Below are 18,959 nucleotides of genomic sequence, written 5' to 3'. Positions count from 1 at the left end.
GCAGCCCTGCCCTGACTCCACCCCGCCCCGCCCCCATTCCAACCCTTCCCCAAAATCGCCGCCCCAACTCCGCCCCCTCCCTGCCTCAATTTGACTCCTTCCCCAAATCCCCACCCTGGCCTCGCCTCTTCCCCTGAGCGTCCCACATTCCCACTCCTCCCTCCTGGAGCTTGTTTTGCGGTGGCAAACGCTGGGAAGTAGGCAGAGGAACGGGGATGTGGCGGTGAGGTGGGGCGGGGAGCTTGGCTGCTGGTGAGTTAGAGCACCCACTAATTTTTCCCCGTGGATGCTCCAGCCCTGGAGCACCCATGGAGTCAGCGCCTATGCATCTCACCATGAATTGAAAGTTGTTTCTACCACAAAGGAACACCGCACTGATGGAACCCATATCCTCCTCTGCACGCTCCAGCTGTCATCAAGGCAGAGGGAGAGAACTACAGCAACTCACTTACTGGCTGTCTATCAAGCACTTCTGCAGCTTAGCTGGGGCTGGAGAGTAAAGGAGTCTAAGAACTAAACACCAAATTTTGAAACCCTCTAGGGCAGGGGTGGGCAATAATTTTCGCAGGGGGCCACTCCAATAATTTTGGTAAGTAGTCACGGGCCGCACATTTCTACTATATTAATGGAGGGGGTGTGGAGTCTGGAAGGGAGTTTGGGTGCAGGAGGGAGCTCTGGGCTGGTTGAGAGTGTTGGGGTGCAGGAGAGGGTGAGGGGTGTGGGCTCTGGGAGGGAATTTGGTGCAGAAGGGGGCTCCAGGCTGGGGAATGGGATTGGGGTGCAGGAGGGGGTGCGGGTGGGTGGAATGCATCGAATGCATCCGATGAAGTGAGCTGTAGCTCACGAAAGCTTATGCTCAAATAAATGTTAGTCTCTAAGGTGCCACAAGTACTCCTTTTCTTTTTGCGAATACAGACTAACACGGCTGCTACTCTGAAACCTGTCATATTTCTTTACAACAGAAGTGGCTACTAAATTTGTGACTCACTAGATCTTGATAATGAACGGCTTTCATCTTCCATTGACTTTAATAGACCAGTTTGCTCAGCATCTTGCAGGACTGGACCATAGTTTAGTAAAGCTGAGACGGAATCAGAAATGGACACTTTGGACCAGAACTGAGTTTACTTTGAAAATATTTTGTTCCATATATGGTCCTATGAAGTTTTAAAAGTCATTATTTTTACGTGTTGTCATCTCTGGTTCCTTGCTAGAAGCTATTGTTGCTTGCCAAAGTATATCTCTTGGATGTTGTAAAAAAACCAAAACTAATACGGGAAGGATTTACTAAGTAAAAGCTGGCTTTAAAGGAGACCCGTCACCTTGAGGGTCTAATTGAATAGGTGGGTATACCAAGTTGAGGACCAGTTATTTTCATCCTTGTTGTCTCTGAAGTGCTGGTGCACCTAAACAGTATCACAGCAAGGACATTTGCTCACAATATTTAATATGGTATATTTGCTTCATAAAAAGAGCCGGATTTAATTTTTTTCCATTTCAATGAGTCTTCCATTTGATAGTGTTGAAATGATATAGCCACTTAATAATATAGAAACAAATAGAACAGCAGTTCTCAAACTGTCGGTCAGGACCCCAAAGTGGGTTGCAACCCCTTTTTAATGGGGTTGCCAGGGCTGGTATTAGACTTGCTGGGGCTCCCGGGGCCAGAGCCGAAGCCTGAGCCCCACCGCCTGGGTTTGAAGCCCGAGGGCTTCAGCCCTGGGTGGTGGGGCTCAGGTTACAGACCCCCCCCACCTGGGACTGAAGCCTTTCTCCTTGGGCTTTGGCCCCCTGCACCCAGGGTGGTGGGGCTTTGGCACCACCCCTTGCCCAGGGCAATGGGGCTCAGGCAGGCTCACGCTTCAGTCCCTGCTCCTGGAGTCATGTAGTAATTTTTGTTGTCAGAAAGGGGTCGCGGTGCAATGAAGTTTGAGAAAGCCTTTCTAGAGCTACACCACCAAAAGTATATGTGTTTGTATATATGTGGCAAAGTGGGGAAGTGAGTTACAACATCCCAAGACTAAAAAACTTTTGAGAATATTTTGTGTTTATAAAACAGAAATCATAAATCATTCTAGAACTACATCCACATTCTTTGTTCATGTTCCACTTTGACTTTTTTTAAAACTCCATTTCTTTCTCCAGTGTGAAGTGTATTAGCACACTTTAGAATGCAGATTAACAGTGGTATAATTCCTACTTCCCTTGAAGGCTTGAGATGCAAAATTTTCTATTTTGTTTCAGGAGAGAAGAGTGAAAATTTCAGCCTTCATTATTCCCCTTCCATCACCTGAATTACAAATGACACTAAAAACACCCTGGAAAACAAAAACTCAGCACTAAACAGCTTAACAAACTCGAGGCAATACTGTTGCTGCTGAAGAGCTCAGCAGATGTTTACTGATTAAAGTCTGGTTTTATCTATGGGATCTTAAGCTCCTTTTTTATGCTCCTAGCTGGATGAATCTATTTGTGTGGAAATTTGCAATTCTCTTACATTAAAAATACCAAAACCAAATGCCCCCAAGAGTACATCTCTGCAGCCAGAAACATCCAGTCATATCGCAGTGCAAATTTGCAGAACATCTGGTTTACAAACGTAATTACCCCTAATTGCACAGATGCAAAAGCTGTATGAAACATTAGCACCTGAGACTGAAAGCTGATTCAAGCCTTTTTCAAAAATTTAACAAACACATATATGTCTATCAGCTATGGGTCTGCTCCAACTCCTATTCAAGTCAATGAAATGACTCCTATTGATTTCAGCATGATTTAGGTTGAGCCCTAAATCAGACCTACATAAGCAGCTACATTATCCCAATTACAACCAACGGGTCTTCACACTCTGCTTTGATACACAGCAGAATAACCGAGGTTCAGCCTCAGCTTCCATGGTCTTCCAAGCACTCTCCATGCCTCTTAACTTCCAGGCTGGAAATTCTGCACTGAGAGCATTGCCTAGCATCACTGCTGCTACCACCCAGAGTAGCATGGCCAGCTTCTCTGGAATCACATAACCCCAGTGGATGCAGTCCATTGGGTTTCCTATCTGCAGTAGAAATAAACCCAAGCCATTAAATTTGGATAGGTACATCTCAAAAACCAGGGGTATTTGGATATGGTGTACTGATTTCGGCCCAAATTTTCAGAATTCCACAAGGTGAAGGAGTTCTGCATAGGTTCAGCTGAAAGTGGCCCTTCTACTTTACAGAGTCTTTATTTAAAATAAAATAAATCTCCACGTTCTACAGTGATGGCCCCAAACACTAACTTACAAAAATGCTACAGCACAAACTGGCATCTAGTGCTGTAGGATAGTAGAATATTTCTAAATGGGTTTTCTTTTTTACAAATGTGACTGAGAAATTACTTGCCAGCAAAGCACGTAGTCGTGTTCCTAACCCATTTAAAAACAGCTCCCCAAGAACCCCTATGTATTATTTTTTCTTCATGTGAAGACACCTCATTCTCTCTGTCTCTCATTGTTCCTATTTTGGCTCATTCTTCTTGTGCATGTGGCAAACTGCCAATTTCTCACCCTGGGCTGGCAGTGTGAGTCACCTACAAGTTAACTGATGCCACAAAACTTCCCTCTGGGACACCATCTGGGATGAAATCAATGTTCTCAATGGCTTCTGAAGCTCCTTCCACTAATACTGAAAACCACTTGTCTGGACCTAATACTAATTTGTTGATTTTTTGTTGTTGTTCACAGCTTATAAGAATATACTAATATTACTTAATTCTTGTAGAGCCCTTTTCATACATAGACTGCAAAACACTATACAAAGATGAGCAAGCATTATTACCCCCTTTCACTAAACTGAGATGCAGAGAGGTGAAGTGACTTGCTCAAGGTAAATCCAGGAATAGGTGCCAATGTTTTCAAAAACGGGTGTTTCAAATTAGACATTTAATCTCATCTATAGGTTCCTGAATAGATGACCTGATTTTCAAACATGCTAAGTACTCAGCAGTTCCAACTGACTTCAACAGGCCACTTCTTTATTTTGAAAAATCAGGCCATTTATTTAATAGCCTACATAGGTTTTAGGGGCCTGGTTGTCTCACCATCTGCTATTCAGGTAAGTTAAACGTTTTTGTTTTCCTACCCATTTCTTATTCCAGCAGTAAATGCACATTAGGGGCATTCCACACAAAGATGGACTACAAGCCGTCAGGAACAGTATCCCCGATACTGTCACGGCTAACCTGGTGGCAGAACTTTGTGACTTTGTCCTGACCCATAACTATTTCACATTTGGTGACAATGTATACCTTCAAATCAGCGGCACTGCGATGGGTACCCGCATGGCCCCACAGTATGCCAACATTTTTATGGCTGACTTAGAACAACGCTTCCTCAGCTCTCGTTCCCTAATGCCCCTACTCTACTTGCGCTACATTGATGACATCTTCATCATCTGGACCCATGGAAAAGAAGCTCTTGAGGCATTCCACCATGATTTCAACAATTTCCATCCCACCATCAACCTCAGCCTGGACCAGTCCACACAAGAGATCCACTTCCTGGACACTACGGTGCTAATAAGCGATGGTCACATAAACACCACCCTATATCGGAAACCTACTGACCGCTATTCCTACCTACATGCCTCTAGCTTTCATCCAGATCATACCACTCGATCCATTGTCTACAGCCAAGCGCTACGATATAACCGCATTTGCTCCAACCCCTCAGACAGAGACAAACACCTACTAGATCTCTATCATGCATTCCTACAACTACAGTACCCACCTGCTGAAGTGAAGAAACAGATTGACAGAGCCAGAAGAGTACCCAGAAGTCACCTACTACAGGACAGGCCCAACAAAGAAAACAACAGAACGCCACTAGCCATCACCTTCAGCCCCCAACTAAAACCCCTCCAACGCATCATCAAGGATCTACAACCTATCCTGAAGGACGAGCCATCGCTCTCTCAGATCTTGGGAGACAGACCAGTCCTTGCTTACAGACAGCCCCCAATCTGAAGCAAATACTCACCAGCAACCACACACCACACAACAGAACCACTAACCAGGAACCTATCCTTGCAACAAAGCCCGTTGCCAACTCTGTCCACATATCTATTCAGGGGATACCATCATAGGGCCTAATCACATCAGCCACACTATCAGAGGCTCGTTCACCTGCGCATCTACCAATGTGATATATGCCATCATGTGCCAGCAATGCCCCTCTGCCATGTACATTGGCCAAACTGGACAGTCTCTACGTAAAAGAATGAATGGACACAAATCAGACGTCAAGAATTATAACATTCAAAAACCAGTTGGAGAACACTTCAATCTCTCTGGTCACTCGATCACAGACCTAAGAGTGGCTATACTTCAACAAAAAGCTTCAAAACAGACTCCAACGAGAGACTGCTGAATTGGAATTAATTTGCAAACTGGATACAATTAACTTAGGCTTGAATAGAGACTGGGAATGGATGAGTCATTACACAAAGTAAAACTATTTCCCCGTGGTATTTCTCCCTCCCACCCCACCCCCCACTGTTCCTCTGATATTCTTGTTAACTGCTGGAATTAGCCTACCTGCTTGTCACCATGAAAGGTTTTCCTCCTTCCCCCCCCTGCTGTTGGTGATGGCTTATCTTAAGTGATCACTCTCCTTACAGTGTGTATGATAAACCCATTGTTTCATGTTCTCTGTGTGTGTGTATATAAATCTCTCCTCTGTTTTTTCCACCAAATGCATCCGATGATGAAGTGAGCTGTAGCTCACGAAAGCTTATGCTCTAATAAATTTGTTAGTCTCTAAGGTGCCACAAGTACTCCTTTTCTTTTTGCGAATACAGACTAACACAGCTGCTACTCTGAAACCTACAATAGGTTGTGCACTGTGCAAGCAGATTCCACAAGGAATAATAGTGAAGAATGAAGCAAAACCCCCATTTTACACAATGTCATGCACCCACTGCTAAAGTTTCAATGGTTTAGGGACTTGATAACGAGATATGGGGCCTGTCAGCTCTACTGCAGGTCAGTCATGACCCAACTGACCACATGATGATGTGAAATGAGTTTGTGGTCTCTCTAGTTCCCAACAATAGGTCTCTGTATTGTAAACAATACAAATACCATCAAAATTAGCCCCCGTGCTAGCTATCTCAGTAGAGAGGCTAAGGGAGGGGTGGGCAAACTTTTTGGCCTGAGGGCCACAACGGGGTTCCAAAACCAGGTAGGGAAGGCTGTGTCTCCCCAAACAGCCTGGCCCCTGCCCACTTCCCACCCCCTGACTGCTCCCCTCAGAACCCCCAACCCATCCAACTATCCCGCTCCTTGTCCCCTGACCACTCCCTCCCGGGACCCCACCCCCTATTCAGCCCCCCCTGCTCCCTGACTGGCCCGACCCCTATCCACATCCCCGCCCTTGACAGGCCCCCCGGGACTCCCACACCTATCCAAACTCCCCGCTCCTCACCCCCTTACCATGCTGCTCAGAGCACCATGACTGGCAGCCATGCCACCCAGCCAGAGCCAGCCACACTGCTGCGCAGTCTGAAGGACTGAGGCCGGCCAGCGGCTCTCGCAGCCACGCTGCCTGGCAGGAGCTCGCAGCCCTGCCACCCAGAGCTCTGGCGGCACAGCGAGCTGAGGCTGCGGGGGAAGAAGGACAGCAGGGGAGGGGCTGGGGGCTAGCCTCCCCTGCCGGGAGCTCAAGGGATGGGCAGGACAGTCCAGGCCGTAGTTTGCCCACCTCTGGGCTAAGGAGTGAATGGTACTGGCATATAAACAACCTTTCATCCCTAGAGACTTTCTTCCTAGCAGACTTCCTTTCTTCCTCTCCAACCTTCCTAGCTGCCTCCTGCAGTTTACACTCCCCTGGCACTTTCCTAGTCTTTTAGATGTACCTGGAAATTCCTGTTTCTCTCTTATTAGATCTTCTCAGGAAATATAAAAAGGGCTATGTGGTTACATATCTAGGGCAGCCACAGACCTCCCGAGCACGGTGACTGAAAGAGTCCACTCTCAATAAAATAGAATAAATCTGTTATAATTATTTGATCTCCTAACTCTGATTCAGACAGCTGGGCTTCCTCCCCAAAATAGGAAGAATTCTTTTTCTTCCCCCGCCTTTCCCTCCCCCCCACATTTTCTGTGTTTGGCCCTCTGACCTTGTTTCATCCTGGTGATTAGAGCTTTCCCTACTCTCAGAAGCTGTTCTTATTGTCTCCTCTCCCAATCTGGGACCTGCTTCTGGATCTCTCCAAGAAATTGGCTCAAATTCAAGCATGGAATCGCCAAAAATGTAATGCCTTGGAACCAGGTGCACAGGGTGGGAGGCCATATGGCTCTACTCCTCCCAACTTTAAGGGGTCTCACATGGGCCTGTGTTTCCCCAAGGGCCCTTACCACACTCTTTAGCACTGCATCCAAAAGCCTTCCATTTGCAGCCCAAGGGAACCCAAATGGGGAGGAGGTGGCTGGCTTCAAAGTCACGAGCATGGCTGCTGGTGCAGGTTCTGGAGACAGAAATGATCTTCCATCTGATGCACTCCTCTTTGAACGTTGCTCCCCTCGTGGAGATGGGATGGGGGGGAAGCCAGATTTCCAATCCTGCCTTGCTTCTTTCCTGCCCAGGGCAAGGCAGGCCAAGGGGACACCTGCCCACACTGGAACCTGAGGGGAAAAACTGCAGCCTGCCCACAGTGAAGGCCAAACTCTTCAATCTGATTTTCAATAAAGGGGAGAAAAAACACAGAGCCCTGTCCTTTTGGCCTTGGCTTTCTCCGTTTAGCTTTCTCTTCCCCTCAAAAGACAAAGCAGAACTCCCCAAAGGCAAACAAAACCCTGTGATTCAGCTGGGATTTATACAAATGATTGAGCCAAACTGTTAGTCAGAAAACTGAAATAAAACACTGGGATTTTCCTCAGAGACTTGTGCAGCAGGGAGGTCTAGTGGAACCCACCTGTTCGCCCCTAAGGAGACAGAATGGAGCTGGTGAGGATTTCAGGAGTGGAGCATTCCACTGCCACCACTAAACTGAACGCAGGGTGAAGCAGCCATTCCAGTGGATCTGTGGCCCTTAGCACAATGAAGAAAAACACATTCCTAAGAATTTAAGCAGCATAAATCAGACCAAGCCCCAAACTAACATTATATTTCTCAGCATTTCTACTGTAATCTATAGAGAGTGCCATCAGCTGAAATAGATGGAAAACTACTGGAAATCACATAAAATACCACCATGAATTTAGCCAGACTCACAGAAAACACCTTCTCAAAGTCCCTGGACAGTCAGTCAATATTCTGATTTCTAGATCTTACAGCTCATACACAGACAAGATTTTAAAGTCAAGTAAAAGCTCCATGAGGAATAAAACTGACACACACATAGACACGCAGACAACGAGTCTTAGAAGAATTTCTGCACGAATTGGCTGTCAGATATCCAATGTCAGACAGTGAAACTTACAGGTTTTTATACAACAAATTGCTGTGAAAATATCTGCTTGAAGAAACAATACAAAAGCCATAAAATAACTGATGAACTGCGCTGTAACCCACAAAAGCTTATTCTCTAATAAATTTGTTAGTCTATAAGGTGCCACAAGTACTCCTGTTCTTTTTGCTGATACAGACTAACACGGCTGCTACTCTGAAACCTGATATTGCTTGGTATTTATCACACAAAAATGACATTACACATGCCCTTTTCTATATTAAATGTAAACCTTATGTATCGAATAACCTCTTCTGCAAGTGATTCAAATTCATCTGACCAGGCAGCGCAAAACAGCGACACTGGAATAAATTCTGAGTTTAGACTGGTTTAGGAAACAGCTTTAAGAAAAGTCTTCAGTGATTTCAATTCTTTGCCCCAGCTCTCCCCTAGGTTCTTTCCTACTTTCAAAAATTCCCATTTCTGTCACTAGTGCCAACATATTTTGGATAAAGTGAGATGGTTGTGTCTCCCTCCAGAGCCAATCAGTGCCACTCTTAGTGAGAAAGAGGTAGCTTGAAATTGATGTAAGAAGGTGCTACTTTCTTCCTACAACCCTCCATCAATCACTAATTGTAATATTCACGCTCATGTTCACCCACAAGAAAGGGTTGGGGCAAGGTCAGTCCTGAATTAGATTCCCCTCCCTGGGAGAACAAAACACCTCTTTCCCCACTAAGCATATTCCTGCACTTAAAAACACCCAGCACTCTTTAACAAAAAAATATGTACAACCCAGTTCTGATGAGCATCCCTGTAACTAGCAAGCAAGCATGCACAAACCCACTCTCATGAGCAACTCTGTAATAACCACCCAGCATGCACAGACAAGGATGGAAAACCACCAGTAAGGCCTTGTCTACACTGCCAATTTACAGCATTGAAACTTTCTTGCTCAGGGGTGTGAAAAAACACATCCCTGAGCGATGCAAGTTTCAGCCCTGTAAAGTAGCAATGTAAACAGTGCACCAGTGCTGGTAGCCAGGCTCCCAGCACTGGTAGCTACTCCCCTCATGGGGGTGATTTTTTTACAGTGCTGTGAGAGCTCTCTCACTGGAGCCGCGACTACACAGCCACATTAAATCACTGCCATAGTGAAGACATACCCCAAGAAAGTATGTTCCAATTTCTAGCTTAAAAACAAATATGCTTTCAAAAAGTAAACTTTAGTGTGGATGAAAGATGCCAGATTGATAACCCTGAGGACTGTAGCTTCCTACAATCCCACAGGACAATTCTGGTTTTGGCAGCAATAATGCAGAGTGCTCTGCTAATGTGTCTCAACTCTAACCTCCAGGGATCATTTCTGGCATGAAAGTAGTTGAGTCTCCATAACCACTCAGTCAAACAAGAGTGCCAATTGTAGTGGTGGTTTTTATTTTGAGGACATGTATCCACTAAGAACTTGTCTGAGATCACGAACTATTTTCATAGCCCACCAAGTGTTCATTGGATGGGAATGCCTTTTGGATGCTGCCGACCTGAACTGGATCTGAGCCAATGATAGAGAGGTAACTATGTCAGAACCAATCCCCTAAGTCATTCAGTCTCCACATCAATAACCTTTTAATCGTAGTACACAGAGTTTGGAGTTAATTCCCAAAGTTTAAAAATAAAAGTGATGAACTGAATGTGTGTATGCACAGTGAATTTAGTAGCTCCCAGAGGCCTGAAGTGCGCTGTTTGTGTAGGAGCTGTCAATCCTTTCCACAAGTACTTACAAAAAAGGTCAGCAAACATTCATGTAATCTTGTACATAATCAGCTATGAAAAAGTTGTTGGTGCTCTCATCCAGGCTTTGCACAGTCTCTTTCAATGCCAGGGCAAGTGAGTGTTGATAAAAGACTCTGTGCATTGCTGCTGGAGAACTGGCATTTCTGGCTGGAAAGTGGAGGTGTGAACGCTACTGGCCAAACTTATGCAGGGGTACTTGAAGGAAAGATTCCAGCAAGGCAGAGAAGTGCATGGTGCAGGCCTACAAATGGCTCCATGTTTCTCACATATGTATGTTTTATTTCATGAAGCCTGCAATCATGAAGATAAAATATACTCTATCTATCATACTCCCCTGGGAGGAGTTTCTGTATTTATATCACAGGCCTCGGGATAGGATTTCTCCCTGCTCTAAATCCCTACTTTTTGAAGTACTATGCCCCAATCAGAGTTCCTCCAGAGAAGAAAAAACTGGAGAGAACGGCACTAGTTTCTTAATCCTTATTCAACTGCAAGGACCAACATTAACTGGCTCATTTAGCAGATATACATAGCATATTACTTTATAGAAATGAGAACAAATTCAGTTCTCAATAACACCATTGTAACGGAGAGAAAAATTCACCCCAGCAATGTCTCTAAGTAAAACATGCAATTTCAACACGCCAGTGTGAACCAAAATCCTGACTGAGATTGTTCCACAGCCTCTGTTTGAACCTGTTTGCTAATCTGCCATCAGAGAAACTTGTCCATGAAATATACACCTTTTAAATTATGTAATAAATGCAACAGAATCACCTATTACCTTTAACAGGTGTTAATTTTAATGCTAATTGTTATTTCTACTAGCCAGGGGTACAGCACTGTTTTCCAAGCTCTGAGAGAATTTACATCTTTGTTTAAATATAGCAGCTATGGATGCTAAACTTTGCAACTGGGTTGGGGTTTGATTTTTTTGTTGTTTGTTATGAAAGGGGAATGTAGGGAGGAAATGAGGTGAGATGAACAAAATACACAACGAGGTAAAATTTCCCAAGCATTTTTTAGCTAGTGTCAAATTTCTTGTTGGCCAAAAAGAGGTTACTCACCCTGTGCAGTAACTGTGGCTCTTCGAGACATGTCCCCCTGTGGGTCCTCCACGTCAGGTGCTCATGTGCCCTATGCACCTTTGATCGGAGATTTTCATGAACAGTATCCATTTGGCCCATACAGCCTCAGTGCGGGGCATGAATATATGTATCAGGCTGCATGGGCAAACCACCCTTCTCTATTGTCAAGTCTCAGAGGGAAATCCTGAAGCAAAGGAGAAGGAGGCCAAGAAGTATAGGCCACACAGAGACATGCATATCAAAGAACCACAGTTCCTTACCCTGTGCAGTAACTTCTTTTTGTTCATCAAGTAGCATCCCTATGGCTGCTCCACTTCAGGTGACTCCTAAGCAGTATCCCTCTAAGGAGGGGGAGCTTCAGCATCAAGTCTAGAACTGAGGAAAGAACTTCACTGCCAAATCGGATCTAGAGGCATCGACTAGGGCATAGTGTCTGGAGAAGTATGTGCTGGGCACCATATAGCAGCTCTGCAAATCTCAGATACTGGGACGTTTTTCAGTAAAACATAGAGGCAGCCTTGTGACTTCATAGAATGAGCTGACAGCACCAACCACACTGTCAATCATTTAATAAATATTAAAATAATATTAATGTCTCAGAAAGAAAACAAAAAAGGAGTACTTGTGGCACCTTAGAGACTAACAAATTTATTTGAGCATAAGCTTTCGTCAGCTACAGCTCACTTCATCGGATGCAGTGAGCTGTAGCTCACGAAAGCTTATGCTCAAATAAATTTGTTAGTCTCTAAGGTGCCACAAGTACTCCTTTTCTTTTTGCGAATACAGACTAACACGGCTGCTACTCTGAAACCTGTCAGAAAGAAAACATCTCCTTTACAGCAATTTGATAGCAAGGCCCCGGCTAATGGCCCTCAGTGTTATTCTAATCTAAACCTCTTATAAATCCCATTCTTTAGTAGATTCTAGAGCTCTACTGTTAATTTCACTCCTTGTGTTAACTCTGCAAGGTTAGACTAACTGCCAGGTTCTGACTCAGAACTACAAAAGCCAGGTAATCTGGAATGAAGAATGAAATTTTATCATTAGTCCCACAGGTGTCTTTGGGCAGGCAGCATGCTCAAGTGGATTGGACAGTTGGATTTAGGACATCTGAGTTCTGCTCCTGGTTCTGCCACAGATTTACTGTATGCCCTTGACCATACACTAGCTCTCTGTGCCATAGTTTCGTCACCTGTATAATGGGAGTAATGTTACTCACTCACCTTACTGAAGAGCACTGTGGAGGTGCTAGTTGTTTCAATATATAGCAAACCAAATTCAAGCCTCATACGTGCATCACCATCATGACTCTTCAGATTCAAACCTCTGAAGAGATATGAAGGTTCACCTTCTGTTTGGAGGCAAAGGTAACAGGTAATAAAACAGAGCCCAGGTCTGCTGGACCGATCATCGGCTTATTACACCACAGTATCTTTACTGAGGTAGCATTAAAATGGAGTTTTAACCCCCACTCTGAATTTCCTGGCTTCCCTTTATTTAAAGCCTAACTCCTGACATTATTTTAACATTAGATTTTTTGTACGTAGTTCACAGAATTATTGTAACACATTAATTAGACTTTACAAGTTATCTTTTGTATTTCAGCAAGAATTTTCATGAAGCAGAAAAATTTGCATGAATTAATACAAAAGGCTCATACCCCCACCTTGGAATATATTAATATATTAATTAATTAATATAAAATATTAATGATTTTAACAGGAAAAGGCATTTTAGAAAAAATTAGGCTCCGCATTTCTAACACTTCCTAACCATATAGCATAAAAGTATGCAGCTTCCCTTTAGCTAGAACCAGACGTTTGTGCTAGAGGAGAGTTACATAGGAATAGACCAATTGCTTTAGACTAGGGGCACTGCAACAGTGCAGTAAAACAAGAAGCAATACTCGAAAACTCAAACAGAATCCACACATTTTTCTGGGGGCTTGGAAAAAATATAGGGATCAGAAACCTCTTACAAGATGTGTAATCACAGGTTTCAGAGTAGCAGCCGTGTTAGTCTGTATTCGCAAAAAGAAAAGGAGTACTTGTGGCACCTTAGAGACTAACAAATTTATTAGAGCATAAGCTTTCGTGAGCTACAGCTCACTTCATCAAGATGTGTAATGATTCAGAAGGGTGGAGCTCAGTATGGACACTATGCGCTTCAAGTTCGAATTTAAAAATTCCAAAATGTGAGGAGTGTGGTGAGCAAGAGAGCTAGCAGCAAGGCCAGAAAGTGAAGTAGATAGTACAGGGAGCGAGAGACATTCATGCCAAACTAGTATCCCCTCAATAATGAATGTCCCATTCCTAACGCCCTACTGCCAATGCTTCTGAACCTCCCACACAGCAAACTTCTCAACTTGACCCCTCCTTAGATTCCAAAATCCATCTGCCTCTCCCACTTACAATTTCCCCTATAGCCCTTTCAAACCTGCTCCCTCCCTGTGACAAGAACAGCAAATATATCTGAGCTTTGGGTTTCAAAAATCTAAAATCATCAAAGAGCCACTGCAAGTAGGTTAGGTCTAAAACACAAGAGTACTGTCTATTTTTTAAAAATCCATAATCAAGAAATTAGCTAAAATACAAGGCAGGGAGAAAGGGGAGGAAAACACTCAGACAAATTCATCCCTGGTGTGACTTTCACAAGCCTCCAGAGTCACACCAGCGATGAATTTCACCCAGCGCATGAGCTTCACTGTTGCTGCAGTTTGCCCTGCTCCTAGAGCAGTATGCATTACTGGCTAATAATCAAAAAACAGAAGCAAACAAAACAAAGCCACCTGGGCTCTTGTCCATTAGAAACAGACAAAGGTATCAGTATTTGTCAGATTTTTTCAAGCCTCTACAGTGAGCTGTACAGAAAAGCTTCAAAAACAGACTCCAATGAGAAACTGCTGAGCTTAAATTAATATGCAAACTAGATATCATTAACTTGGGTTTGAATAGAGACTGGGAGTGGCTGGGTCATTACACATATTGAATCTATTTCCCCATGTTAAGTATCCTCACACCTTTTTGTCAACTGTCTAAATAGGCCATCTTGATTATCACTACAAAAGTTTTTTTCTCCTGCTGATATTAGCTCATCTTAATTAATTATTTCAGAGTAGCAGCCGTGTTAGTCTGTATTCGCAAAAAGAAAAGGAGTACTTGTGGCATCTTAGAGGCTAACAACTTTATTTGAGCAGAAGCTTTTGTGAGCTACAGCTCACTTGTGGCTCACAAAAGCTTCTGCTCAAGTGAGCTGTAGCTCACGAAAGCTTCTGCTCAAATAAATTTGTTGGCACCTTAGAGACTAACAAATTTATTTGATTTGAAATTTATTTTCCACCGAATGCATCCGATGAAGTGAGCTGTAGCTCACAAAAGCTTATGCTCAAATAAATTTGTTAGTCTCTAAGGTGCCACAAGTACTCCTTTTCTTTTTGCGACTACAGACTAACATGGCTGCTACTCTGAAACAAGAGTTATCCTGTTTCTCCTAGAAGTGAAGATAAATACAATAAGAAATCCGTTAACACATGCATACCACATACTTCTGAGAAAGTTCTGAGCTAACTGAATATAGAGACTGAGAATGGAATGGTCTGCCACAGCATTTGCTACTACAGGGCTATATATATTTTCCTTTTCCCTGTCCATCACTCCTTCAGTAGTTAACTGTGGAAAATTCAAGTTCTTGGAATGTGCAAATTCCAAATACTGATTTTAATATCTTATTGTATCTTCAGTAGCAACAAAAGGAGTGTGTTAATCTAGAAACAAAAGCATACTGAACATACTCTGGGTACATATTATATCTGAAACCTACATATATTATGTATCCCTTAAAATGTAATAGTCTGTATATTCCTGTGTTTTATATTATAAACACACATATATTTTCCTTTTAACATTATTTCAGAGAAATCAATGTTCAGCAATAAGTAAATACAAGCCAGCAAAAATAAGCATGTAAAAAACTTAATTTGAATGAAGTCCACTGCAAATTCCATATCTTAATTAAATGATCAGTCCATATGGGAAATTTCTATAATACACCCACCTAATCCATGTTCATATGCTAGTCTGCACTCTACAATATAGTAGAATTCCTTACATATGTACCAATGACCCCTTTGTTAACATTTACCAGCAAACAGGATCCAAGTTACATGCCATAAAATACATTTTTTCAAAAAACTCTAAAAGCTGCAGAAGTCAAACTCTAAGAAAACACAATTACACACCTGACCCATCTGACATGGCACAATATAACCAAATCAGAGCTTCATCAAAATATCATTTTTACATTCCTTATCTTTTCTGACTCAGTATTTCATGGGAGGCCTAGGGGTGGGGAGGTCCTGATCCTTATTCATTCTTGCTTTTTAAGAAGTCTCACTGATTCTAATGGGACTATTCAGAGGGTAAAGGACTATTCATTTTGAGTTGGAATAAAATAATCAGAACATTAAGAATCCATTCAGGCCATGACCACACAACCTTTATACAAACAAAACTCCCACTGAATTCAGTGGAACTTTTGCCTAAGAAAGGACTGTAAGATGAGACTGTAAATTTTAAATTGATTAAAAACTGCAAGGATGTTAATAGGAAGAAATAGAGTGAAAAATGCATGACCGTAACTTATTCCCTAGACTCTGCTGCCATTCATCAGCTGCTCATGTTATGTTCTTGTGGTTTATGAAGTCTCCAGAGCTCACCCCATGAATTACAACAAAGTGTGAATTCAATGCCATTATCCTATACAGTATATAATTCTCAAGACATGCCTTTGGTATTTCAGGTCAGTTGCCACAGCAAAACCTGCAGTGCTGTTTTGTCTCTTGTAAATACAATGAACTTAATTCCATATTTCTTAGCTTTCATAGATGTTTCTAGCATATTTCGGTTGAGAGACATGCTGCTACCCACAGAACTTACATGGCAACACACAAGGGACAAGCATGTGTACTGATAGCATAACAAATATGCAACTGTCTGGGACTTTGGCATATTGACAACCATAACCCCAAGGCCAACTGAGACATCACAGGAACAGAGGAGGTAGAACTCCAAGCCGCCCTGCTCCAAAAGCATAAACAATCTTCTTCTCCCACTTACACTACTATATTCTGTTAGCAGCACAGGGGCTTGATAACACACAACTGAGTAGTTCTGATTCTATCGAATAGTAAGCAGTTGTGCACATGCACACTAGCTAGTTCACTATATTTTTTTCAAAAAGAAAAGGAGTACTTGTGACACCTTAGAGACTAACAAATTTATTTGAGCATAAGCTTTCATGAGCTACAGCTCACTTCATCGGATGCTGTAGCTTAAGAAAGCTTATGCTCAAATAAATTTGTTAGTCTCTAAGATGCCACAAGTACTCCTTTTCTTTTTGCGAATACAGACTAACACGGCTGCTACTCTGAAATCTGTCAAAGTTCATTAAAGAGGCAGAGAGTTATAGTTTGCAAAATCTTCCTCCTCCATACGTTAAACAGTGACTTTTTATGGTTCTACTCTTTCCTCCTACTGTTATATCCTTGTTTTGACAAATCCTGTGTATGTGAGAAAACCCTAAGGAGAAATCATTGTTCAAGTTTAGTTCCTGGTGTTTTGTTTTTTTTTAAGTTGCTCATAGGACAGATCTTGAAAGAAGTTAAATTTAAGTATGTATATACAAGAATTACTGGGGGAAAAAATGACAGATTTCAGAGTATTGGCTGTGTTAATCTGTATTCCCAAAAAGAAAAGGATGCATCCGATGAAGTGAGCTGTAGCTCACGAAAGCTTACGCTCTAATAAATTTGTTAGTCTCTAAGGTGCCACAAGTCCTCCTTTTCTTTCAACGAACTTAAAATTTTTCAGGATGAATCACCACCAGAACAAGGTTTTGTAGGTAAAGAGTTTAATCATCCCCATCGATAAGCATTTCACTTTGACGGTGCAATAATAAAACCGCTTTGCCTTTGTAAATTTAGCCTGTCAGGGCACTTTCCCCAGAAGACCTTGACAGCCTGTCCTCTAACCGACTCAAGGGCACAAGGGAAGGTCTGGAGGAGGATGGCCGAGGGTGCGCCAAATAAAAAGCAGTGAGCCCTTCCTAGACTTTTCTATAGGCAGCTTGTGCCACGTGACCGATCTGTTGTCTCCCAGCAGCCAACCCGAAAGGGGGCCGGGGAAAGCGACAGCTCCATTCAAAAAAGAACAGGATGGACCCGTACAATGTACCATCGTCTGCCTCTGGGCCAGGTTTTGCAGCAGGAAAGCGGCAGGGCAGGACCTGCGACTGTTCCCAAGGGGATATGGATATAATTCGCCCCCAACACACACACGCGCTGCGCTGCTCTCACCTAGGCTCGAAGCTAAATCCGCCCCTTCCTGCAAGAGGGAGAAGCCCATCTCTGAGCAGCAGCAGCTGGGGCTGTGATTCGGTCCAGGGGGAAACGCGTGCGGAGAGGGACGGCAGGGCTGGGAGACGTCTCTCCCGCCTACGCCCGGTGCCGAGGGGTCCCTATGTGCCAGCTCCCCTGAGTCTCCGGACAGGGTTGCTTTTTAGGCCACACACACACGCCCCGGGTGTGGAACCTGCTTTCCAAACACAGGGACGCACGGCCCGGGAGCCCAGCGCCGCCGGGTGCCCCCGTGCAATGAACGGCGCTCCGGCAGCCGAGGCAGGCAGCCCCAGCAGAAGACACGAGCTTGCTCCGGCCCGCCTCTGCACCGCGCCCCGCCCAGCACAGCCGACCCTCCCCGCTGCCAACCCGGCACCGCCGCCGAGCGCAGACTGCCCCCCGGCCCGCGAGCGGCGGGTGCAGCCGGGAGCGCGGCTCGGGTACTCACGGCAATCCGCCTCGTCGCTGTTGTCCGAGCAATCGTCATCCTCGTCGCATTTCCAGACGGCGGGGATGCAGCGCTCGTTGCGGCACTGGAACTGATCCTCCTCGCACTCCTCGGCGGCGCCTGCGGGCAGCAGAGGCAGAGCCGCGCGGGCTCGAGCGCGATTCCCGTCCGTGCCCACCCCAGCCCAGGGCATGCTTTGCAGGCCGCATCGTCTCGGCTCGGGGGTTCAGGCCACGCTCCCGTCATGGCCTCTACCTCGCCGCACACACGGTGCTTCCCTGGAGAGGGACACTGCATGGGGGGGGGAGCGCTGTTTTGCATGGGGGGAGGCATGTGTTTAATAACAAAAGGACAATGCGCCTCTCCTTAAAGTAGGTTACAATAATCCCCTTCTCCCCGGCTAAATATATCCCCCGTTTGGAAAGCTGCAGTGTGCACACACCAAGCATCTAATTCACTCACTATGGGAAATAACCTGGCATTGATTGAAAGGCAAAAGGAGGTTGGAGGGAAGGATAAGGAAATGCCAAAGTAAAAGCACCAACGACCTAGAGGCGATTCATTGTCAGTGCAAAAGGCAAATCGCATGCCGGGGAACCATTGTCAGCTTCTCCGTTGGTTGCTTTATCTAAATATTTTCCTTCCCCCACAAAATGGAAACTGACCCCAACCTGAAGTTGAGATGGGGACCTGCCCCTTTGCAGAGAGGGAGCGGGGCTCCTGGGTTTGGTTTACGGGTCACCAGACAAATCTTCCCTTAGCTTAAAAGATGAATTCCTGTCACCACCGGTCGGCTAGCATCGGTGAGAGCCTCC

General features: G+C 44.3%; 1 protein-coding gene across 2 annotated transcripts in view; it reads right to left on the bottom strand.

The window, feature by feature from the left end:
• The window catches only part of LRP8 (LDL receptor related protein 8), a 277,677-nt gene that overhangs the window by 258,273 nt on the left and 445 nt on the right, over window positions 1-18,959 (bottom strand). For both annotated transcript variants that reach the window (XM_038413161.2, XM_038413159.2), the window contains exon 2: window positions 18,145-18,264. In XM_038413161.2, coding sequence (XP_038269089.1) covers window positions 18,145-18,264 — 120 coding nt within the window. The remainder of the gene's footprint in view (window positions 1-18,144; window positions 18,265-18,959) is intronic.

The sequence above is a fragment of the Dermochelys coriacea genome, chromosome 8 (assembly GCF_009764565.3).
Source record: "Dermochelys coriacea isolate rDerCor1 chromosome 8, rDerCor1.pri.v4, whole genome shotgun sequence".
In the NCBI taxonomy this organism is placed as follows: domain Eukaryota; kingdom Metazoa; phylum Chordata; order Testudines; family Dermochelyidae; genus Dermochelys; species Dermochelys coriacea.
Note: the sequence above shows the minus strand (reverse complement) of the source record. Positions and strands in the feature narration are given on the sequence as shown.